At 38.3% G+C, this 26,618-nt stretch overlaps 1 protein-coding gene across 1 annotated transcript in view; it reads left to right on the top strand.

The window, feature by feature from the left end:
- Positions 1-659: 659 nt before the first annotated feature.
- Positions 660-26,618, top strand: part of LOC126203616 (PHD finger protein 12) — a 73,928-nt gene continuing 47,969 nt past the window's right edge. The window contains exons 1-7 of the mRNA XM_049937982.1: positions 660-1,344; positions 1,484-1,677; positions 1,902-1,971; positions 2,082-2,160; positions 2,249-2,458; positions 10,541-10,655; positions 18,928-19,060. Coding sequence (XP_049793939.1) covers positions 1,297-1,344; positions 1,484-1,677; positions 1,902-1,971; positions 2,082-2,160; positions 2,249-2,458; positions 10,541-10,655; positions 18,928-19,060 — 849 coding nt within the window. The 5' untranslated portion in view covers positions 660-1,296. The remainder of the gene's footprint in view (positions 1,345-1,483; positions 1,678-1,901; positions 1,972-2,081; positions 2,161-2,248; positions 2,459-10,540; positions 10,656-18,927; positions 19,061-26,618) is intronic.

The following is a 26,618-nucleotide window of genomic DNA, read 5'->3' as shown; positions in this document are numbered from 1 at the left end:
CAGATTTGAGAGGTATCGCTCAAACCTCCAACTCCAACTTCCAGGTTTGCACACACCTCAGGTTGGTGCAAATCTTCTGTCCACACGCAACGATCTGTCTGCGCAGATGTGATGTGTGCAGACATTTGCGCAGACAGATCGTAACGTGTGGACGGGCCTTAACGGTCAGTTGACAGACTGTGTGAACGCCACCATTTGAAATGCGCTGTGGAATTTTTTGAGGTGACGTGACGGCGAGCATGAATAGGCCTTAAGGTCTTTGAAGCTTTTTTTTTCCTAGAGATGGTAGATGGTGCAGCTACTCACGCGCTGGGTGTCCCATTGTGTAACGTCATTTGTAGATGGGTGAAAGCCCGTAACGTGAAACTACAAAAATAAAGCTACATAAAAGTGGCTCTTCATGGCAACGGAGCTGAGTCACGATTATCGTAAATAAATTATTAAGCGTTTTAAAGGTTACTGTATTTCGAAACAAATTATTTTACTTTTCTAAAGAGAGATGTAGAAATGCGTAACAATGCACAACGATTTTATTGCGATGACGCTGATCATTGGTAGAGATTCCGCTTGAGTTCTAGTGTCGACTGGCTTATATTATGTATCGAAGTATCGATGTGTCGTTATTCGAGTATCGATGTAAAACGTCAGTGTCTTGTAAAGTAGTGTACAAACTACTCCCAATGTTTTGTGTTGGAATGCGGTTATTTTGTTAACGGGCTACGTAATCTTGTTGTGTGCTGCACAAGTGTATGTTTTTAAAAACCGTTCAGGTGTCGGGGAAGCAATCAGCTTTACCAATGACAAAAAACACAGTTTCTCTTTGCCGTAAAAAATATTTCTTCAGTTGTTCAATAATATGGTGCGTCTCGGAGGTGTTTATTGTACTGCTTCCTGTGTATTTTTCGAAGAATGGCGAAAAATACGTGTACTAGAGCAAAGACTTATCGATTAACTTTGATCGTAAGCGCATGCGCTAGAATAATAATTCCGTGTGAACAAGAGAATGTCGAGTTTTCTGCCATCCTTAGTTTACTTGGACGCTGGCTGTTCCAAGGTCTGTTACCATGAGGAAAAATCGCTGTTATGTGAATTCGTTCTGGTTGTGTCGCCTCCACGATGAATGATATAAACGTTATTACGCGTGGGATCAAGTCACTGTATACATATGGCACGAGTACAGCGGTGAAAAGTAGTTTTGGGTAGTGGAGTCACTATATAAATGGACCTGTTTGGTGCACAGAAGTTTTCTCATTAATCAAGTTCCTCATTAATGGTATAAGTTCAAACAACTATATAATGGCAACTGTAGAGTATGATTTAGACACTTCTGGAGGTTTGATGCCCGTAAGTAAGGAATGCAGCCATATTTGTTGCAAAATGGCTTCTGTTATATGTTATATATTGAACGGCACGTAACAGTACCGTCAGTTGTAGTAACGATTGTTAGTAAGTAATTCTTAAAATATCTTATTTTTGTAATTAGCAAATCCAAGCCTTGATAGCGCCTCCAGTTAGTGAAGAGGTTGTCAAAACAAAGAAAAAAGAGTCCAAAGAATTGCATCCCTACTACAAGAGACCAGGGAAAGGACATAATCACGATTGTTGTGATGCTTGCGGTGAAGGTGGCGACCTGTTATGCTGTGATAAATGTCCAGCTTCATTTCATCTTCAGTGCCAGTGAGTAACAGTGAATTTCTGTCCTCTTGGATATTTGCTGCATAAGGAAATGTAATATAAGTAATGCATAAGTAGTAGTTGAAAGAATTTAAGTAAATAAACAGCAGTTTATTTTACAAATGTGTTAATCTCACCATAAGCAACGTATTAATTTATTTTACAAATGTTTTAACCTCATCATTAGTAACCTGTTCAACATTTCACCAAAACTCACCACTTTCCAGTGACCCTCCCTTGGATGACACGGACATTCCACTTGGTGAATGGTTATGTCATTGCTGCAGAACTGCTGGTGTAAGTTATTTATCAAAAGTAAAATTACTGTATGTTTTTTATATGAATAAAAAAGTCTTGCAGTGAATGTCATTTACTCAAGTGTTTGTAACTTTTTTTGTACTTTTTAGAATAAATCTGAGAGACTTGCCATGAATTCCAGTATTTTAAACACAAAATGTGAGAATAAAGTCTTTAAACATGTGAAAGGTAATATTTCTTTCCTTTGTAACTGATTTTATAGTTCAGTAATTAATATTCTCCATAGTTAGCATTTCAAAAGTTGTTGCATATGCAGGGAGATGCAGAGGGAAGAAGGAGTGTGAAAAGAATGGAAGTGAAACTGGGCATATGACCATAGAGAATGACAAATTATTATCTGAAAGTGTTAAAAATGAGGAAAGTGCAATGGATGTGTTGATTAAGGCTGCGTCAACAATGAACCCTAAGCAGTTTGAACTTCCCAGAGAGCTGATGGTTCCACTGCCATTTCCTGGTACTGATAAAGGTATGTAATTCCTTTATAATTATCATAATACCAGGAAATTATTCTGTTATCTGTAACATTTTTGTGGTGGACACCCTTTTTGAATTTTCATACTCCTAGTAGTTATTGAAATATATAAAAGTCAGGTCAGCTGAAGAATGGGATACAACTTGTTGGGTTTGACCAATGACATCATATTTAAGTCATAGATTATAATTTGTTTAGCCATAGAAAGTGAAGCACTTAGTCTATCTTGGGAAATGAAGCAGCAGATTGTAAGTTTAAATAAATGAACGTATCATTTAAAAAAAGAAATTGCGCATGTTTTGTTGTTGCCCATCATTTTAAAGAATTTGTGTGCACGTTTTAATTTAGCGATGTATCCGCCACGAATAAAGAATAAGATATCAGTGTCAGGTTTGTCATTCTGTTCGTCATGTATAATTCTAGTGTTCTCTTTTTCAGTTAAGTTACAGGATACCAGTGTTAGAGGTGTTGTTTTCTATGCAATAGGTAATATCTGTATGAACAAAGTACTGGATACCAATGTAAGAGTTGTAGTTTTGCTCTCAAAAGATTATCTGTCTACAAAACAACAGACTACTGGTGTTAGACATGTTGTTTTCTTTGATATAAGTAATATGAGTATCCTGTTCTTCAGTATAGGGTACAAAATTTAGGTACATGTTCCATTCACTACTGGTAATACTAGTGTCCTGGTCTTCAGTTGACCTATACAGGTTATTTGAAGAACAGGATATCAGGTCAACAGATGCTTCCGATCCCACCCGTCAGCTTTGACCCATGACGTAATGGTGTGTGATGTCACAATGGCGCGGAGTTTAGTTTATGAGTATGTTTTGTTTATAGATGTCGTTTTGTTGCAGTTGGTGGTGTCCTCTGGTGGTGTGTTTGTGGTTTGCATGTTATGTGGTGTATTTGGTTCATTGTGGTGTTGCTGCTTGTTCTGCAAAGTATTGGTTTTGACTGTGCTGCGAATGGAATCGGTTTCAGTGATTTAACAATTTAGTTTTTGTTGTGTCTAAGTTATTGTAGGCCTAGTGCAGTTTGCTACAAGTCATGTGTTATTTTGTTTAATTTAATTTGTGGCTGCTTTTGTTAGGTATGGATATGACAGATAAATTTAACAGCACTTGTTTGCGTGCAGAAATGGGGGGCAATGCGTTGTCCCTCTAAAATTTTTGCAACTGTATGGGCTGCTGGCAGAAGTGATTAGGTGCAGCGTGTGTCGGCAGGAAATGTGGTTGTCAAAAGTTGTCTCGGACCGGGGACGGCTACATGTGGCTGTGCCGTAGGCACAACCTATGGTGCTCCATAAGGTGTGGTACCTGCTTTGAGAGGTCTAGGTTGAGCATGCAAGAGATTGTGTTGATGACATATTATTTTTGTTATAGATCCTCTCCCAGTTTTTGTGCGCATGAGACTGGTGTGAGTGAGAGGATGGTTCGTGACTGGTTTTCATTTTGTAGGGAAGTGTGTTCTGAGTAGGCCTATATTAACCAGAGGGGTAAGTTGGGTGAGCTCGGGGTGGTAGTGGAAGTTGACAAGTCGCAGTTTGATGAGAAGTAGTAGGGAGGGGTAAGTCTCTGGAGGTTTCTGGGTGTGGGGGGGGGGCATTGTATCTGGGGGTGGTTTTTCAGAGCTTGTTTTTAGGGTTTTGGAGGGGCGGACGAAAAAGAAATTGTGGGATTTATTGAGGAGTTTATTGAAGTGGGCAGCGCAATAGTTTCCGATGCTTTTTCATTTTATAGGGGGTTGGGCGAGAGGGGGGTATCATCATTTAGTAGTTAACCATAGTTTGGAATTCAAAAATTATGAGACTGGGGCATGTACAAATACAATAGAGGGGTTTTGGGGGGTGGTTAAGTCAGTTATTGGGAGGGGGAAGAGGCGCTCTTCTAACCTTCAGTCTCATTTAGATGAGTATTGTTGGCGGAAGAGCATCCCTGAGGGCTACTGCATTTTACGGGTTTTCTTAAGGGCAATTAGTAAAATGTATAGGCCAAAAATGGTTGGTTAAGGAGGTGGTTGTGAGGGTGGGTCGCTGTGTCTCGGGGGGTGGGGGGTGTACTTGTTGCTAATGTTTGTGGAGGTAGGTGGGTGGGGGGGTGGTGGTTTGATTATGTTGTGGAGGATCTATTTTGTTGCAGTTGTTGTTGAGTTGTGGTGTGCGATTGAGATTTGTTTATTTTTTGTTTTTATTTGTTGATGGGTCTTTGATTTTGGAGTGATGGTCGAGGTTGGGAGGGGGCTCGTGGGTGGGTTAGGAGTTTCTTTTGGTTGGGTCTTTTTTTTTGTGTGTGTGTATATGTGTGTGTGTGTATATGTGTGTGTGTGTGTGTGTGTGTGTGGGAGAGGGAGAGAGAGAGAGAGAGAGATTGTGGTGGCTGACCTAGAGTTCAGCGCCGTAACTTTTTGTGGTTAGTAGTCATTCTTTTCGGTGTATTTTTTGCATGTTACGATGGTTGGTGGGGTACTTCTGTGTTGTTTGGTTGGTGGTATCGGTGTTTTGGTATCGTGAGTTGCTGTTGACCTATATAGGTGAAGGGAACTGTCCGATTCCAATGAGTGGTCGTAGCTATTGGTGTTTTGGTATCATGAGCTGCTGTTGTGCTGTATAGGTCACAGGAAGTGTTTGATTCCAATCTTGTTTGTGGAGGTGTTGGTTTTGTGGTGCCAATAGTTGTGGCAGTGATGTAATTTTTGGAGTTTTATAATGTAGTATCGACAATTGCGATTGAACTGTATAGGTGAAGGGAAGTGACAGATTCCAGAGGATATTGTGTGTAGTGGGGTTTGGGAATTTTGTGTTGTCGATTTATTTCGTCGTTTTGTGTCGTTTGGTATGGTGGTGTGTGTTTGTGTGTGTGTGTGTTTATATTTAGTTTGCTCCCACCAATAAACCCCCAATTTTCCACGCTTGTCCTGTGTGTTTGATTGTATTTTTGGAGTAAGATGTGTGTGTTGGTTTTTTGATCTATTTTCGTCTTTGTTGTCATGTTTACGTAATGACATCATAGGCACCATATTGGAGTTGTTGTGGATGGTCGTTTCCGCCATATTGGTGATGTCATGGGTCAGAGCAGACGGTTGGAATTGGACGCTTCTGTATTCCCCAAGATATGTTGTTGTTTTTGCTATGTTTGGTTGGTTGATTTTTCCTTCATAACATAGGTATCCTGTTTCTCAGTTGATGAAAGGATTTCAGTATTAAATTTGTTGTATTTTTCATGTAGTGTAATTAGTTCTGGTTTTAGGTCATACCACTGTAAGTCTTCTAATTCCCATGTCTGTCTTGTTACTTTCATTTATTGTATGGGTTTTGATAATTTTTTTTCTTTTATTTTTACGTAAGTGACTTTTACAATTATGAGTTCAAGGGACGTCTACGATTTTTGTTCTCTATGCTACATTTCTTTGTTTCAGAACATTCTGTTTTGCTTTTAAATGTTGGTCATCTGTGGCTTACCCATGATGTCTTTGATCGAAAGTCAACGAGTTGTATCCCATTCTTCAGTATTGCCCAAACGTCCTAACCTTTCATTCTTTAATTCATCTAAACTAAAGTGCTTGGCTTGCGACTTGGTTAAAAGAAGTTTTGGGGCAATATGTTTTAACACTTCATTTTCTGCATCGAAAAGAAAGTAGCAGAATTTTTATCGTTTAGTATTGTACATACAGCATTTACTATTGACCTGGTGGAGCAGGAGTATAAACTAATTACTCCAATACTAAACTTGCTACTGAAATAGTGGTGACATCTTCACTTTTCAGAGCCAGGCACTTTACTAATTTGCAAACAGAAATTAAATGTGTATGTCATATAAAATGTGAGATTTCACTATCAATACATTGAATATAATGTTCAATACACTATAATTGACTTGTAGCGTAATAAGCCTGCCTAGTTTTTGTTCCAGGTCATAGAAAAGTGAGCATTAGCTTACAGTAATTTTTTAGTGTTTTTTTTATGTGTGTTGTGACATAGATTTTTGTTATTGAAATGTGGCATGGAACAGTCTGCTTGGGGGGGGGGGGGGAAATTACTAATGAATACTAATGAATACCTGTACACTTTCCCCCTGTTGCACATATTGTATTTTGGTAATGCATTTATTTCATGTAAGTTGATGCGTGGTTTTAGGTGACTCATAAGAATGGAGAAAACTGGCCATGGTGTTTTTAGCACAAAAATTGAAAGTTTAAATGAGAAAAGTCTGACCTCGATCCACAAATTTTCAGAGGCTCCTCAGTGATGTTTTCTCATTTCAGTACAAGGGGCCCATGTTCCCCAGTGGCTCAATGCAAAATAATAATATAGGCGTAGTCCATATCAATTCAGGTAGGCTAGGAAAAAAATCTTATCTTCATAGTCTCAGATGTTATTGAATTTAGCACATGTTAAAATGAAGGACTAAGTAAGGAACACATATTTTTTTGTTTTCTCCAAAAAAATTTATGTTCCAAGATACAGCCCTTCAAAGATGACACTGCGTGTACCACATTGAAGGTGTGAAGTTTGGAAAAAAATTTAAAATGCTGTATCTCTGGAACAGTTCTAGATATTTTGTTGTTTTTTTTTTTATTTGAAAAATAATTGCTTTATAATTACAAAGAAATCTCCCATTTGGACTTAGCTGTCAAAGTTCTACTATAGCATTCTGAACTTTTTTAATAATTTATGGTTTATTTTTAAATGCGAATCCATAAAATTTTGATCTTTTTTTTTCTGTTGAATAGTACCATGAAGTTCTACATCGCCTAAAAAGGAGAGCTTCCACTTTTAGGTTGAACAGGCTTTATAAACAATTGAAATTTTTGCCATACATAAAACCTGTTTTATTATCACATAACAGGCTCATAAAAATCAAAACCAGCCTTATGTAACATAATTTTAGTTTTGGAAGATCAGTAAGAGACTCATTTTCAAGCATTTTAAATGGTTCCAAAATGTATGTAAAAGGTCCAAAGTCTAAAAGTTTCAATTTATACAACTTCTGTGCACTCAGTTTTGTACTGAAATTAGCCAGCCAATGAACTAAAAATATGTTCCACTGCTTCAGTATCTTCCTTTGGTATAGAGTGGTGCCTTCCTATTGAACCAATAGGAACTGGAGCACTTAATCTTCATAACATTGTGAACAGGAAGTGAGCACTGATGGTGTTGTTGCTGTCCTGCAGCTGGAAACCTATATCCAGCAGCTGGTCCATGTGGTAGCATAAAGTTCACAACAATTTTGTTTAACTCATAACTAGTGTCTATAATCACTGCAATCCACCAGTCACAGTAACAAACACACACCCACACACACACACACACACACACACACACACACACACACACACACACAAACCATAAAAAAAACCTTCTCAGGTTGTGAATCTGAATATTATCCTGATGTTTCTGAGGTGTTGGCTGAACGAATTAAATTTCTTCTTTCTTGCACTTTTAAGTTCATGCGATATGAGTTTGCCCATCACTTTGAGTCCAAAAACGTGTCTTCTGAATTCCTTTCGCAGGAGTGGTTTATTTGGACCATTCTTCTTTTTTTGCTCATGGAATTCTTCGATTTCCTCTTTGGACAAAACGATGAGGGCTGTGGAAGTGTAAGATTTCGTGACTCTCGTAAAATCCTCAGCATTCTGAATTGCTGGTTTGGAAAGATTGATTGTAGCAGGTGCTTCAGCAGGCCTTATACACAATCACAAAGCCATTTCCTATGACCAGTAGCACTGTATACCCAGTCAGTTGGCACAAGTGACTTACTCAATTCAAACAGCTGGTAACAGTTTTTAAAATGACTAGGATTACCATCAGAAATAATGATGATCTTCTGTGCCCCTGTTTGCAGTAGAAGAATTTTGCGCATTGATAGCAAAGCATGTGCCGAGTCATGTCCTGTGTCATCACTTAAATCTGCAACACTTGTGGTCTTGTTTTGAAAATATGTCACTCCTGTAAAAATTGAAATCTGGTCATTACTCCAGTGATACACTTGTACTTCTTGTGGGAGAATTACAGACCGGTCATCAGCAAAATCACAGTAAAGGACTAAACATAGTTCTTCAGCCTTTACACAACCTTTCACTTCTACAATGTTATGTTGTTGCAGTTTCTTCAGATGCTGATGGTGTGTTACTGCTTTCACTGACCATTTACCAAGTTCATCAACGAAACTGTCAAAGGCAGCAGTTTTTTTAATTAGTTTATTTTCCTACCATGTTGCATGTGTAATTTCTGCAGAGTTATCTGCTACATCTTCCAGGACAAATGTCTGTAAAGATAGTCCTCACTTTCCAGGGCAGTCACCACATTCTTGAAACAAACAAGTCTCTCTCTTGAAGTCGGCACGATGTCTTGGTTGGCATACAAAGCCTGTATCTATTCATAAATCTTGAACACTATGATGTTGATGCAGTGAAGTTGGTGATCCCTTGGATTGTGGATACTGCTTTCGGTTGATGAATGATAATTTTTGTAGAAACTAAAATTCTTGGTTGTCTGTTCTTGAAAAACCAAGTATTGAGTTCACTTTAAGTTTTGGCCATTTATCAGTTCCACTTACCAGATTATGTTTACTGTGAGGTGCTTTCTTTAAAAAATCGTCCTGATTCCACCAAGTTCTTATTGTTTATACAATTGGGAGATGACCCAAAATGCCTTTCTGCAGCCTTGTTTCCATGCTCTTTAGCATATGCAATCACTTGCAGCTTAAATTGCAATAGTACTGCAATTCTGATTTTCAGCCACAGTTTGCAAATAAAACCACAACATAGGTATGACACAAATGGATACCCACACTAAACACAACAATAATTGAAGCTTGAATGAACAATATGACAACTCTTAATGAAGGCACATATGCATTCACTGAACTCTGTACAGGTGGAATACTCAAAAATTCACGAGGAAGCTAACAATTAATTGCTTTAATCCAAAACAGAAATGTTGAAGAAATGGAGCTTATAGGTACCTATCCTAACTTGCTGCCAAGATATGTCACATTCAGTTCTTGGGCCTATTTTGGAAGGGAAAAAAATAAGTCTTATTTTCCATATAGCGGAGATGCCGAGTCGCAGATAGGTAGGCACAACAAAAAGACTCTCACCAGTCTGGTTTCAGTTGCCTGAGGCTGCAATCACGTGTGTGTGTGTGGGGGGGGGGGGGTATCGATGAAGGCCTTAATGGCCGAAAGTTTTAATTGTGAGAGTCTTTTTGTTGTGCCTATCTGCGACTCAGCATCTCCGCTATATGGTGAGTACCAACGTTCCTTCTCATAATATTGTACATTCTATCCTGAATGTGCCATTGTTTGATCAGAGTCTTATTTTCTGGTAGTTAGGCACTTCTCTGTTGCCTTCCTAAATGATGCTTATGGAAGTGTCATTGTATTCTTTCATATGGCTTGAAAATGATAGTTTAGGTTCAAAGCAATTATAGAAATAGTATTTGCTAAAAGTATTAGATTTTTTTGTGTGTTTGACTACATAGTTTTCTACTTTGCAAGATTAATTACAAAACTTGGGATATTCCAAGATTCTACAGTTAACAGAATTTGTTAGTTCAGTAACTAAATCTACAGCATCCATATGGGAAATATTTTTGTAACTTACACCCCCACCTTCCACCCTTCACCCCCTTTCACCAACGCCACTTTCCATAGAAGTCGCATTGCTCCCCATAATATAAGGAAATGCAGCCAGTTCCCAGTTTTCTGGTTGTAGATGCCAGTGGTAGCAGTCGTGTGTGTGTGTGTGTGTGTGTGTGTGTGTGTGTGTGTGTTTTCTTTGTGGAAGCAGGCTTTGGCCAAAAGCTGTAATTTGTAATAGTCTTTTTGTTGTACCTGTTTGCAACTCAGTGAATCATCTGTACAGTAAGTAGCAATCTATCCTTTTCCTAATGTTATGTATAGCTAGTTCCCTGTTGGTCATTTATTAATAGCAACTTCGTAGTTTTCATCATGTGTGGTCTCTGTCACAGCTAGCCATAAACTAAAATGAGAAAAAATTGTTGTTAATTTAATGTAGATAATTAACTTGTGTATTTAGTAAGATTCTAAAATATGTTCCATTTTCCTGTAGGCCCAGGAGCAAATAGAATTAATTTACGCAGAACCTCCTCTGTGAAGAAGAAGCCATATGAGTTGGACAATGGTCTCGTGCCACTACCTGTTAGATCATGTTTTGAGTGTCGAAAGTAAGTCTCCAATAAATCAGTGTTAAGATTTACAACAACAATAGTAAAGTTCTTTATCATGTTCATTTTGTACATGTTCTATAGTTGCAAATTTACCATGGTTGAGATCATCAGTGCCAGGTTTAATAAGTAATTGTCTGCAGAAAATACTACATTTTGACACCTACTACCCGTTTTATACCTAGAAGTCCTTTCCATACAGCCTAGTCACCTGTGGTTGTTGTATCTGCAATGACGAGCGGTCCCTCTCAAAATATACTGAGGGCCTCACTGAAGCCTTAACATGCTGTAATTATCCTCCCAACCTTGTACAAAAACAAATCTCCTGTGCCTTATCTTTCCAGTTTCTCACCATCTCACAAAGTCCCACCATAAAGCCACAGAGGAGCATTCCCCTTGTATCTTAGTACCACCTGGGACTGGAGCAACTGAATTACATTCTCCGCCAGGGTTTCGACTACATCTCGCTATGCCCTGAAATGAGAAATGTTCTGCCCACCATCCTTTCCACTCCTTCCACAGTGGTATTCCGATGGCCACTGAACCTACAAACATACTCGTCCATCTCTACACAACCCATGCTCCCAACCCCCTTACCTCATGGCTGACCTAGATGCAAGATGTGTCCTATACATCCTCCCACCATCACATGCTACCGTCGGGTCACTAACATCACCTATCCCATCAAAGGCAGGGCTACCTGTGAGACCAGTCATGTGATCCACAAGCTAAGCTGTAACCACTGTGCTGCATTCTATGTGGGCGTGACAACCAACAAGCTGTCTGTCCGCAGGAATGGCCACCGACAAACTGCGGCCAAGAAACAAGTGGACCATCCTGTTGCTGACACGCCGCCAAACATGACATCCTTCATTTCAATGACTGCTTCACAGCCTGTGCCATATGGATCCTTCCCACCAACACCAGCTTTTCTGAATTGCGCAGGTGGGAATGCTCCCTGCAACATATCCTATATTCCAGTAACCCTCCTGGCCTCAACTTTCGTTAATCATTGTCCTCTCCCATCCAACCCCTTCTCCATTCCCATTCCAGCACTACACAGTCCTCATTCCTCAATCACAAGCAGTCTTTTTACTTCTCTCTTTTTCCGCTATCCCACCCCCCTGACCCCCCCCCCCCCCTCTCTTCACCTCTCCGCTCCCTCCATCTAACCTCCTGACTGCACATAGCTGCCCTACTCTCTTTCCATCTCGTACCTCCGCACTCCCCAACAGCATGTCACTGTCCGCCACACGTACCCTACTATCCCTCCCCCTCCAGCCTCCTCCTTACCGCCACCCAGCCGCTCCCATCATGTACCAGTGCTGCTGCTCGCAGTGTGGACTCTGTTGCCTGAGACTGCAGTCGTGTGTGTTGAGTTGCATTTTCGTGAGTGTGTATATGTGTTTGCCATCTAATTCTGACGAAGGCCTTACTGGCCGAAAGCTATTATTTGTGACAGTCTTTTTGTTGTGCCTATCTGCGTCTTAGACTCTTCACTATGTGATGAGTGGCAACTTTCCTTTTCACAGTATTGTTACATTCCAACCTGGATTTTCCATTGTTACATTTTGTTTAACTGCATAAGGTTTCTGGTGGGACAGAATATGATGAATTGGTTGATGACTCATTGTTTATTCTGCTTTTAGGACACAAGTGTATGCAGATCAGGAAATTATTCACTAGGAAATGTGACAGGGCATTAGACCAGGTGCTAAGACCCTCTGAAATAACTTTCGTTGTACTAGGAGGAGTTGGTTATATGTAATAAACTGTAGCTTTTGTATTGATATTTATATCTCAAGTACTTTGTGAACATGTTAAACCAATGTCTTGAAGATAAAAATTGTTAAATGAAGAAAGGCAACCATTCAATGTGTAGAGAGACATTGAGCTGTCAGTTGGTGCATAAATAAAAATCAGGCTTTCAGCTCAGCTTTAGATTTTAAGTTTTTCTACAGGAACAAAAAACCCAGGGCCAAAAATAGCTACTTAAGGCATAACTATAAATCAGCAATATTTTCTAATGATGATGTCATAGTTTTCAGACTGTTTTTCAATTGCTCACATATCTCTATTCATCGTCCCAGAACATACAATTCCAAGAATGGGACAGGAAACTGTCATGTCGTTTTACACAGCAAGACAGATAGTAGTTGCATTTTTGAAAATAATGACATGCTGTAATTTTAATGCTTCTTTGAATTCATTTGAAAATAATGACATTTAATGCTTCTTTGAATTCATCATTTGTCCTAAGTCTGATTTTCTGCAAATCTCGACGCTGGTCTCTCCTGTGCAAGGTTTTTTTCATATTTGCTTAACTATTGCACCCTCTATCCGTTTAAACCTGCTCACTTTTTTCAAGCTTTAGTCTCCCTTGACAGTTTGTACTTTTCACCTATCTTTCTGTTACTTAATTGACTATTCATTGATGTCTTGGTATGTGTCCCATCAACCCAAGCCTTGTTTAAAAATCAAGTTGTGCCATGGTTTTTTATACCCAGTTTGATTAAGGGGCTCCGGAACGCCATATACTTGCAATGTTAAAATAACGCTTATAAATTACATCTTTCCTCACAAACTATTTGAGGTAGGAAGTTGAACTTTTTACAGATTATTTATTGGAATATGGGCTACAACTTAACACGGGGTTTTTACAAAATTTTAGTTCAGTTATTAAAGATGATTTTTTTTCAATTGTAATGAAAATTCACAACATTTTTTTGCAATTTTTTATTTATATATTCAAAAATATACAGTTTTGTGGAAAAAGGCTGTGTTAAATTATGCAGAAGGTACTGTGTAACATTTACTGAAAGTTTGAAACAAATATGTTTGGAAGATCCTTAGAAAACATGTAATTAGTATGAGAAAATAAAAGGTTTGGGAATCGAGCGACAAAGATTGGATTAACTTTTTAGTGCATTCCAGATCCATAGGATGGATTATCTTCATCCTCTGCAAACTCCTCCTCCAGCTTCCTCTTGTTCCTCCTCCTGTTTACTCTTGCTTGTATTTCTAGACTCTTTACAGCCCTGTCTGCAGCCCGAAGGCGATCCTTGTCTAAAGCAAGCATCGCTCGTACCATGTTAGAACCTATCTTCATTCCCATATTTCTAAATACCTTGCACCTTACAATGTTGCCATCATTGAAAGTCGCAACAGCATCATACACACCAAAGTGAAGTGTTTCTATTCCAACAAATACAGTCTTGGGGATTCTCGACCATATAACACTATTTACACTTTCATTGGGGTTTTGAGTTTTTCCGTGAATACACTTTTTCAACAGTTCAGGTGCTGCTAAGTCTCTGAAAATAGGTTTTATCACCTCCATTATTGCATGAGGCAGACTATGCTTATGAGTGTACACTTCACCAGTTAGCAATCCTTTGTTATATTTACACCAACTGTCTTCTTCTTTGGGACACAAGCTATGTTGGGGATTTTCATCGTCTTTATTGTTTACAGTAATAACACATACCTTTGGCTTTCCAACATTTCTCCTTTTCTTAAAAGCCTTCAGAGGATTTCTAATAACTTTACTTTTACTCATTATTATACTTCAACAAAACAGAGACTCAAGAAACAGAATTAATTACGAATATTTTCGAGATAACGACAGAGTAAATAAACATGAAACAATCGACAATCACACCAGCGATATATATTGAACCATCACAGGTTAGCCACAACACATACTTTATCTCACATCACTAAAATGTACCTGATGAACACAGACGTTAATAATAACACCATTTGACAGCAGTTTAACAGCGCCACAGTGGGTCACGCCCATGTAGAACACATTTCAAAAAAAATTTAAAAATAGTTGTAGTCTTCGGAATTGAATAAATTATATATCTATTAAAAGGTAATAGTCTGCAGATTCAGAAAACGCAAAAAAGTAAAAATTGAACTTTTCATGATTTTGAGCCTTTCCGGAGCCCCTTAAGTACATCTTCGTTAGTTATCCAATAAAACTAACTAATCTCCAGCATTCTTCTGTGGCACCATTTTTGTGTGAACTTCCAGCTACATGCAAGACAAACACGTTCAAGAAATACTTCTTTTCACTTAAATTTAGATCAAATGTTGCAATATTCATCTTTTCAGAAACCTTTTTTGCGCTATTGTCAGACTGCAATTTCTATCCTCTTTACTTCTGCCACCCTCAGTTATGTCACCCCCCCCCCCCCCAAAAAAAAAGAATACAGAACTTATCCTTTACCTTCATTATCTCACTACATCATCCAGTTCATTCAACATCAGCTGATTTAATTTGATTACACTTCCTTGCCCTAGTTTTACTTTTGTTGCTGTTCGTTTCCTCCTCAACTAGGTTTCCTTTCCAAATTTCGGTGTACTGTAGTGTTTGGACGATATACAGCTTGGGACGATGTACAGCTTGAATAACATGGGCACAACCTTGTCTCACTCATTTCTCAATTACTGCTTCTTTTCATGTCAATCAAATCTTGGCACAATAGCCTGGTTTCTATACAGGTTGTGGATAATCTTTCATTGTATGTATTCTATCCATGATCTTATATCCCCAGGGAGTGTGTTCCAGTCACCATTGTCCGTTTTTTCTATTTATTTTTAATCTCTCTTCTTCAAAATCTCATTTGATCCCCCCGTTGGTTTTTACCGCTCTTTCCATTCTTCAGTAAGTAATAGTTCTCAGTATTTTACATTTAAGACTTATTAAATTGATGATGAGATAATACTCACACCTGTCAGTACCTGCATTCTGTGGTAATGGAAGTCTTCTTGAAGTCTGATGATATTTTGCTTGTCACATTACCTTTCATGCTAGGTGTAACAGTTTTTTCATGGTTGGTTCTTCTGAGGTTGTTGTTAATTATGATGGAATATTGTCTACTCCATGTGTCTTGTTTCAATTCAGGTTTTTCAGTCCTCTTCAATTATTCTCTCAGTATTGCATCACCTGTTTCATATTCATCCACTACCTCATAAAATATCCGTGATTTATGTAGACATATTCCTTCCACCTTTCAGCCTTCTCTTCTTCTTTGCTTGGTATTGGCTTGTCATCTGCAGTCTTGATGTTCATACAGACACTTGTCTTTTCTCCAAAGGTTTCTTTAATTTTCAGGGAAGTGGCATCTCCCTTACCAATGGTCATACTAGCTTCCACAACTTAGCATTCAATCTTTGTCAGTTTGCAAACACTGTGTTTTTTTTTTATTTATTTTAAAAAATATTTTCTCTGTTTATCTAATATCCCTTGTGCTATCCAAGGATTTCTGCCTGACCTTGTCTTTTTACGTAGTTTTTTCTGCTGCTACCCTCATTATTTCATCCCTCAAAGCTACCTGTTCATCTTCTATAGTATTCCTTTTCTCTGTTTCAGTTAGTTGTTGCCCAATGTCCCCCTTGAAATTCTCAAAAACTGTTTGAGATTCTCCATATCCAATCTCCTTAATCTCCAAAATTTTTGCATTTCTTTCAACTGATCTCTGCATTTTATAACCAATAAATAACAGCTTGCATCCTTATCTGCTCCTGAAAATGTTTTGTAGCTTACAACTTGGTTAGTAAATTATTGTTCTACCATTATATTATCTAACTGGAACATTTCAATGTTTCTAGATGTCTGTCCCCCCCCCTCCCCCCCCCCTCCCCCGCCCCTATGATTCCTAAGTTCACAATGGTCAAATTGTGTTCTGTGAAAAATTTAATCAGACAGTTTTACCTTTTGTTCCCTTATTCCAGTGCATGTTCTTGTACCATATTTCCTTCTCTTCCATTACTCTGTGATGGCTTACAGTCCCCTGTCACACTTCAGTTTTAGTCTCTTTTAGTGTGCTGGACAGATCTTTTACTTCGTAATATATTTTTTCAGTCTTAGAAAAATGCTATTTTGTTAGTTTAACAGTTTCTAATGTGACATTAATCAAATGAATATCCCAATGCTTATCAGGATCTGATAGAGTAATTCATTGTTGGTCTTAACACAGAATTTCAATAAATCATTATCATATACTGATTCAGTATCTTGATAAAGATCTAATACAATGTTACTATTCAATATTTTTGAGTGTGTGTTAATACTGTAGACCGTACTGCTTTTTTAAGCTATCACCATAGTGAGTGGGCATAAAGAAAATACCAATAGTATTAAAAAGTAGCAGTCCAGTTTTGTATATACATAGGGGTCCATAAAAATTTAGACACTGTTTGTTAGTTAATATCTTTGGAACAGAATGACATTACATTTGCATGGTAGCATAGTCCATTGTTTTCCCAACAGATCTTCGCCCACATTTTCCAGCAGATTACAGTGCAACAATGAATGAAGTAAGATTGTCATCTGAGCAACACAAGGTCTTATTGAAGTGGTACAGAAAGTAGGATAACGTGATGGAGGTACAGTGGCAATAGCGTTATGTATATAGAACTCAGCCTCCAACACATACAACAATTTATCGTATTCAGGATAAATTTGAAGCCGATGGAACTATTCTGGATGTGCATAAGGAAAGGTCTGGCTGACCAAAAACATCAAGTAGTCCAGCTTCCATTGCTGCTATGTGGCAACATTTTACTGGGTCACCTCAAAAATCTGTGAAGCAGGGTGCACGCAAAAGCAGGTTAAGCTGATAAAATGTACAGCTAATTCTGAAGATTGCAAAATGGAAAATGTACATTCTAATATTGTTGCACACTGTGAACAAAGGGTGGCCTGGATTGAAGTATGGAGTACACCAAGTAGTTTGAGGGTTTTGCTTTGTGAGGATGAATGGCTTGCAGGGATGGTTATCTTGCCTGATGAGGCGTAATTCAAATTGAACAGTACTATAAATGGCCACAACTGTGTGTACTGGGCTACTGAAAATCCTCAAGTTCACGTGGACAAATGAGTTAATCTGCTGGGTGTAAATGTGTGGTGCGGTCTGTCATAGCTTGATTTGATTGGCACATTCTTCTTTGAAGATACCGTAACCGGTGAGGCGTATCTTCATATCCTTCAAACATTGGTTTAACCTGCTATGTGAGAGGTGTATGGAAGTGAAAGATTTTACTTACAATTTGTCACTCTCTCACACTACCATGGAGATGTCAGAGCCTACTTGTTTGAAAATCTACATGTACAATTGACAGGTCAAAGAATAACTATTGAGTACCCACCACGGCCTCCAGACGACCTTACACTTCTTGACTTCTACATATAGGGGATCTTGAAGGTCATCAGCAGAAGCTAGCTATACTGAACGAGCTACAAGAAACATTTGAGGTATCTTGTGCAACTATCACACCAGCAACACTGATAGCCATAGTTCAATCTACAGATCAGTGGTATCGGCATTGTTTGGCTGCTAATGGGTATCACACCAGCAACACTGATAGCCATAGTTCAATCTACAGGTCAGTGGTGTCGGATGTTGTTTGGCTGCTAATGGGTGTTACTTTGAACACGTAAAATTATCTTCCCCCCTGTGCAAAAATTGTAATGGTATGTCATTTTGTTATGTTAACATTGATTGTCAAAGAATGACTACATTTTTCTAGACCATTCTGTAGTGATCAAGACTGGTCAATAAAATACTAATACAAAACTCAACATCATTGCAATGTAGTTCTTATTTCCATAGTAAAAACTTCCTGCAGTCAATAAATTCTGTTGGTTATTTGAAGTCTCACAAGTAAATTCAATTCAATTGAATAACTACATTCTAACTATTTATAATCTTTAGCAATGTATTGTAACTGTAAAATCTGTGTAAGACATGGTATATTCTGTCACCAGTTCAGGGTTTCTTTGTCGTACTTGAATAATTTTCATACAATTTGGCTTTGTTTCTTCAAGTTCACATTCAGTATTCTTCAAATTTTTTGTAGAAGCAAATTCTCAGTATCTGATGTGTTTTATGTTAATTTAACATTTTTCATTACTGCAGGTCCAGGAGAAAGCTCTGTGTGACCTTTCCTCACCCACAAAATTGAACTTTTAAATACTAAAGTATTGATTCACAAGTCACGATAGGTTATAACACAAGTGGTCTACTAACCCAAGAATTGGAAAACAGAATCACTTAGAGCAGAAATTTGTATTTATTTATTTATTTATTTTTAAAGCAAATATGGTAGTAAATATATTGTGTTTTTTCACTTTGATAAATTTGATTGCTACAGAACAGCAACAGTTACTATGTATTTGAATTCATTTACAAGGGAGTATATCTTTGTAGCTTCCTGCAACTTGTATTATAAATTCTGAAATATTTGTTATTAAATGTTACAGAAGCTGCCGGAAAGCACCGTTAATAGCATGTGATTACTGCCCCCTTCTGTTTCATCAAGACTGCTTGGATCCACCTCTTACATCATTACCCTCAGGAACTTGGATGTGTCCTAACCACCCGCAGAACTTCATTGTAAGTAGTAATTCCTTTTTTTTTATATTAACTGTAAGTAAAAAATGTGTTGATTAAGAAGAGAGAAAAATGTGGGCCATGGTAATTGACACTTAATTACCAGTATCAGAAACTGTAGCGGGCCGACTGTTAAGTGGAAAAAGGTAGAGACAGTGAAAACTGCAGGTTGTATATTTCCTCTTGTTTCTCCTGTAACAACCAAAGGAACGAATGTAGTGAACATATTTGTCATCAGTTGTTCTGTTGTTGCTGTAATTTCCAACTCTGCTGTGTGATTGGCACTTGCGACTTATTTGTGAGTACATGACTGACAAATGTGGAGTCCTGAGCATTTCCAGTACTACTTTCTGGGCTGTACTGTGAGTCTAATCTCTGTCTGCCCAATTCCTCCCTCATAGATCAAGCCAGTAATTGCAGGGTACAGGCCTGGCAACCCTGAGGTTCCCAAGCTGTAGGCTGATCAGTGCTACCAATCCTCTTATTACTTTAAACTTGGACATGCATAAACAGCCACAGTGAAGTGTGACAGTGGTGGAGTGTTGTATGCCTCAACAGGCGTAACTGCCTGGGTTTGTTATGGAGTGAGGGGTGTGTGTGTGTGTGGGGGGGGGGGGGGGGGTTGCTACATGTCTGGCAAGGTGGTTGACAGTTGAGACAAGATAATTCCTAGTGGGCAACCCCTGGAGCAACAATTCCACTCCACTCCAAATTGTATGAGGCTTATCCAGGCAAGCAAGACCATCTGAGCGATATTTAGTACCCCATGAGACCAAAGTTGTCCTTACACCTTAAACCCAAACTCTCGGCAGAAAGGGAGGACTAACACTCAACCAAGTGGAAAGTCCTCCTGAGAAAACACACAGTAAAAATTGTGATAAATAAAACAACAGCATATAAGCTGTGAGGACGGGTCGTGAGTCTTGCTTGGGTAGCTCGTGAAAGGCAAAGGTCCCGTGTTCGAGTCTCGGTCCGGTACACAGTTTTAATCTGTCAGGAAGTTTCATATCAGTGCACACTCCGCTGCAGAGTGAAAATCTCATTCTGGAAACAGGATATAAGTTTGCCAGAGAGAGAGAGAGAGAGAGAGAGAGAGAGAGAGAGAGAGAGATTCTTTGGAAAGATCTCCCCTTTCTGCAAAGATGAAGAAGCAGTTGCTGGGTCTTTGAAAGGAGTCGGATAACTTCTAAAATTGGCACTCTACTGCTCTAAACAGGTGCATCACTGCAAGTGTCAAGAGTTATTATGGATAAAAAGAGGGGGCGGGGGCAACTGTCCTATAGCAACTGAAGTGTGTAATACCCTTAATTTCAACAATGGGGTAGTCACATTCGATTTTATAATGGAAGCTGACCGCAAAGAATTAGAGGAAGAATGGTCAAATGTTGTCATAGAGGTGAAAAACATTATGAAGGAAGTAAATGAGACAGTAGAAAAATCTGCATAATTTATTTTAACATTCAACTCTCCCATTATACCAGAGTATATTAAAGTTGGGTTTATATGTCACGAAGTTATAACCCTTACACCACCATATTAGATGTTGATTGTAACAGGAAAGCTGTGTGTGTGTGTGTGTGTGTGTGTGTGTGTGTGTGTGTGTGTGTTACGTGGAGATCAAAAGTATGTGAAGCAAATGAACCCTGTACATTTCTGCCAAAATTTAGCAGTTGTTCATGTCATCATCCCATGAGGAACTGTCATGTTCATGCTGGGGAAAGAAAAATTTAGGAACTGAATGCGATAATGAGAGTTCCATGTGGTGCGTCTAAGAAAGTCATCAAGGAAGTGCAGTGTCCAGCATTTCACACATACTTTGCACCGTATCTTACAAGGAAATGGTCTAATCCGACATGTCAAAACATACCCTGAAATTTTTCACACAGTAAGAATACACCGAATGAGGGCACTGATAACCATGCCGTTGAGTGCTCCACAAACCAAAATCATCGTCGTCCTACACTGAAAGAAAAATATTGTCAAAATTTTATATGCTAAGGCACACTGCAAGTATTTTTTTAGAAAAATGTTAGAGTTGCACATTTTTGCCACATAAGGAATGCTGAGAACAGCAGTTTGTAAACCCTTCCTCCTAATTCACGAATTGGTGAATGAGTAGACGCAATCATGACAAGAGAATGTAGAACCTCATAGTGCAAAGTCCAGAATGCACACACACAAATTTTAGGCTCATAAATCATACCAAAAACCTCTCAAATCATTAATTTTTTCGATAACTTTCAGTTCATATGGACAGCTTAACTGTTGCAGATGTACTTGTTACACAAGTAACCAGCAGAGGGAAGAAAATCAGGGCATTATATAAACTTAATTGTAGACGATTTCTATCAATCCAGACTTCAGTTTTTTGACAAGACATATTGTATAACAATTCCTGTAGCACAGTTCTTATGATAATTTTTGAATCGTGTATATTGTGCTAAGAGTGAAACGGTTCCTTGTTTATTCCCTGTAGTCATTACCAAAATGCAAAGCATCTATCGAATGATGGAAACAAACATTTTGCTTACACCAGGCACACCCGATAAAAGAAAAATGAATGCATCAAGGCTTTTTATAGTAATTGCTAGTTTTATTTAGACAGAACTAGAATGGAGTAAGATGTCGTCATCTGTTGTTCTGTATATTGTGCTGCGTACTAGGCATTCTTGATCAAATTAGCAAAATGTGATGCATATTGACAACTAACAAGTTGCTGAACTTGAACAATACTGTTCCGCTGATAAACCTGAAAAGAAAACGAGATATTGAAAGTTATATTGTCTGACATTTTTCTGAAAAATGCTTTGCGGTGTCGGAACAATGTTTTTATTGAGAAGCTGAATCACACTACAGTGGATCCTCACATAGCGAGCATAAATCTTCCCAGAATCATACGTTTAATGTGAAACATTCGTTAAGCAAAATAGTTTATCCCATATAAATTAATCTAAAATACAATAATGCATTCCACGCAGAAAAAGTACAAAAATTTTTGTTTATTCATGCCATTTATTCAAAGAAAATTGTACATACAGTATTATGTACTTTATTATTCATGATACATAACTAATTCTTTTTTACTAGCAAGTATCAACAGTCATCTGTTATTGCTGACACTTCAACAGTTAGTGAAAATGTGACACAGCATTATCGTCAAATAAATTTGTAGTGCGTGTAGCCATTGCTTTATTGTGGGGATGATTTTCAGTGTATGATGTAACCAATTACCATGCTTTTAGCATTTCTCTTACTGTGCTAGAACATTACTGCTTTGCTGTTAGCACCTTCTCCTCCCCCTCCTCTGAAGAACTCCTCTCCATAACGTCCTGCTGTGAAACACACTGCAACTCCAGAAGCTGTTCAGTGGTAATTTCTTGACTGTGGTCTTTCACAGGCTTATCAATATCATTGTTATCAACTTCTAATCCCATGCTCTTGGCCAGAGACACAATCTCGTTGACTACAGGCTCCAAATGCCTCTGTCACATTTGTCAACGCACTTTGACCAGAGCTTCTTTCAAGCAGAAGTGAGAGTTCTCTTGGTAACCCCTTCCCATGCCTTATCTTTTCGATCATCTTGACACAGGCAACGATGTTGATGTGATATTTCCAAAATTACCTGAGAGTGAGATGGGTAGCTTCAGTCACTCAAAGCAACGCTCAATGAGTGCATTATTGTAGCGCTTCGTAAAGTGAGAAATAATCTGCTGTTCCATAGGGTGGAGTAACAGAGTGGTGTTGGGAGGCAGAAATTGGACCTTGATGAATTTGAAATTCTTTCAGGAGGTGGTGTTGTAGGCTCGGAGAATGGCCAGTAGTGTTGTCCAGAACAAGAAAGACATGGAGTGGCAGCTTCAGCAAATAGTTTTCCAGCTAAGGACGAAACGCTTAATTGATCCAATAACAAAAAAGATCATGTGAAGGCTCACAAGCTTCTGAATGGTAAAAAAGCACCAGTTTGATTTTCAAATTGTGACTTGTATTGGCACAGCATAGCTGTGTGAGATGGTCTTTCATTGGCTTGTGACTGGGCAACGCATTCTTCTCTACTGTTGGAAAGGTACACTTCGGCATCTTTTTCTGGAATAGATCCATCTCATCACAATTAAAAACCTGTTGTAGCAGATAAATCTCAGACTCTACAAGCATCTTGAATTTGCTGCTGAAGTTCTCTGCTGCCTTTGTGTTGGGGCTTGCTGCTTCACTGTGGCTCACAACGCAGTGGATGCTGGTTCTTTTCTTAAACTTCTTGAACCACCCACAGCTCCCATAAACACTTCTTTGGCTGTTGATGATCCTGATGTCTTCTTAACAAGGTCAGTGAAAATCATTCTCACCTTCTCACAAATGATGTTTTCGTTAATAGTTTCACCTTACAATTGCTTTTCATTTATCCATATGAGGAACACCTTTTCGACATCATCCAGAATACGAAACTGTTGTTTAAAAACACTTGTCACTCCCTTTGGAGCATATAGCTCCTTAACCTTGTCCTTGTTCATGAGGATAATGCAAATAGTTGATGTAGACTGATTATACGTGTGTGCTAAATCAGCAACGCTCACACCATGTTCATGTTTTGAAATGATTTTACGTTTCATTTCTAAGGTAATTTTCTATCTATTATGGTCATCTTCTTGCAGCTTTATCTTCAGGGACATTTCTACAAAAGTTATTAAAACTTGTGCACAAAAAAACTCTCTGTGAACACAAGTTTAGAAAAATGTGTGATCACAAGCTGCACTAATACGGTAGCAGAAAGAGTGCTAAACCCAGACTGCAGTACATACTAAAGACATTGTTCATATGCCACTGCCGACAATGAAAGATGTTCATATTGTTGAATGTTTCCCCCACCGCATGTGAACGGCTAGTAATGTCACACTAAATCATAATTAACATTAATGTGGAACATCGTTCGTTAAGTGTATCTTTTTTACAATTTGTTTTGCTTGTTATGCAAATTGCGTGTTATGGGAGGTGCTCGTCAAGCGAGGCTCCACTTTCAGGTGGAATCTGAATTATATTAAGTCTTTTTATTGTTCTTCTAAAGATAGGTCTTGTTACGTCCAAGCTCAGAGACCAACAAAAGCAATGACTCATTTTCTACAACTGGTAAGAAGAAGTTTCTGATTAAATATTGTAAATTATTATTTCTCCATTTTTCCGTATCTTTCTTTTGTGGATTACAAGATTTTGGCAACCAAACAGTCCTTTTCTAAATTTTTGGTAGTTTTTTTTTATTGTTTGTAATGTCCCCACAGAAAATACCCTCTACCACGCACCAGTTAATCATTGTCAATCAAACCATCCACATTCATTCACTTTGGAAAAGTATCTGATCTGATTTTCTCGTAACATATGCGGCGACAGCTAGACGACGCCAAAGTATTTTCTAGCGCGTTTATTCTTTGAAATAACAGAGATGCATATATGCATTCTCCATGGTTGTTAGAGAGTGGTAAGTAGGACAGCTTCTGGAGTATGGATTGAGGGATTTACGTGTTTCTGAGAGATACATATTCTGATTTTCTTCTCGCTAAATCGAGCGAATTAACTTTTGTGCCACTAGCGGTTTGTTTGAATAGAAAGAGAGTGTAAACGGAAAATAATTAAGACGTGGAATCACCGGAGATCTGGACATGTAACGGAGATGGATTTAATACACAATTTCCTTCATAAATAAGGTTTGTGACTTTTTGTTCCGGAGTGAATGAACGAAAGAGTTTTTTTCTGAACCATTTGATGATCACGTTGGCCCTGTAATTAGTGGGGAAGTTTCAGCTGTGTCGAAGAGAGCCTGCAATCACTGAGTCTGTGTTAAATCGTCCAAAAAGGCTTCGTACACATCTGGAATTCGCAATCTTTCGTAAAAGGAACAAATTGTCCACACGATTGATTCCTCCGACTGAATACAGTGTTTAACTGTAATAATAAATGTAAAGATCTCTTACAGCAAGTCAGCCAACAAATGGGAGGCCCTTACTTTACTGTATAGATTTATGTGTGAAGGTGAAGGAATCTTAAAGGCAACAGATACACGTCTATACAGACAAGACATTACACAAAGTTAGCGGCTAGCTGCATTCATCATCTATTCATAGAGAAGGAAGAGACAACTTATTATTATCTTGTTAAATGTTCTTCTAAAGATAGGTCTTGTTACGTCCAAGCTCAGAGACCAACAAAAGCAATGACTCATTTTCTACAACTGGTAAGAAGAAATTTCTGATTCAGTATTGTAAATTATTATTTCTCCATTTTTCCGTATCTTTCTTTTGTGGATTACAAGATTTTGGCAACCAAACAGTCCTTTTCTAAATTTTTGGTAGTTATTTGCCAGTAATCCACTGATACTTATCACTGGCATTGTTGTATACAAATGTGTCATAGCATTCATCAGCTGCACAGGCAAGATTCCCTCCCCCAACCCCACCCCACACCCCACCCCCCACACCCCACCCCACCACACCCCTCTCAAAATGATAAAGTGCAGTTTGCTTGCAGTTCTTGGATTAAACCTGGCTGCCAAACATATACACAGCATTTTTGGGGATAACAAGAAGCTTTGTCTTCACATCAGCTTCAGATTTCTGTATAGTATTAACTATTAATGACATTTCCTCTACACATTTACTTGAAGTAACCTTCATAATTTTGTGACCTGCATTTCCATATGATTTCCTGAATCTGTTTAACTAGATCAAAGAAGCCTGGAAATCAGTAATATTCAGCTCACTTGTGATCAGAAGTTCCAGTTCTGTAGAACATCCTTCGGTAATTTAATTTTGATTCATATTTCATACTTCATGTAAATCTTTCATCCATTTATAAAATTCATGTTCGGATTGTACAAAATGAAACCCGTTTTTGACACTGCTTAACTTTAGTATTTTCTCTCTCCTTCATTTAAGCAAAAGATTTACAGCCTTTTCTCTGTCACTGAGAGCTTTTTATTACTGTCCATGTTTTCTTTGGGCTAGGAAGGTACTGTGTTCTTGCTCTGGACTTTAATTAGCGCAACAGCCATCATTCAAACCACAATTCATGGAATCGTCAGAGATATTTGTTGTTTCTTGTAATGTTTCCGTGATTTCTAATGAAATGTTGACATCATTCGAATGAATGTCGAAGAAATTAAAACTAATAAGCAACAGATACACAGGTTTCATAAGTAGATGATTTCAATTGCATACCACATTCTTCATATTCTGTATTTATAGGGTTGAAAATATTAATTGGATTCCACATTACTGTGAAGCTCTGGAACCTGAACAAAGACAGATGCTATTAGCAAGCATATGCAAAGAAAAAACAATGAGAAATTCATTCATATTTATCTCCATCGTTACCCCTCGGCAATTCAGCAAAAGCAACTGCTAATTATTGTGGATATTAAATGAATTAAAAATTTGAGTGAATAGTAACTGTGAACAACTGTCAGAGAAACTACCAAAGGAAATTGAAATTATCTTATAAGTTATGATCACATTGTGCCATGTTACCTGTTTACTGACGTGCCTTCAGCCAAGGCTGTGCACCTGCAGTGTTGTGTGTG

Source organism: Schistocerca nitens, chromosome 9, assembly GCF_023898315.1.
Source record: "Schistocerca nitens isolate TAMUIC-IGC-003100 chromosome 9, iqSchNite1.1, whole genome shotgun sequence".
Taxonomy (NCBI): Eukaryota; Metazoa; Arthropoda; class Insecta; order Orthoptera; family Acrididae; genus Schistocerca; species Schistocerca nitens.
Note: the sequence above shows the minus strand (reverse complement) of the source record. Positions and strands in the feature narration are given on the sequence as shown.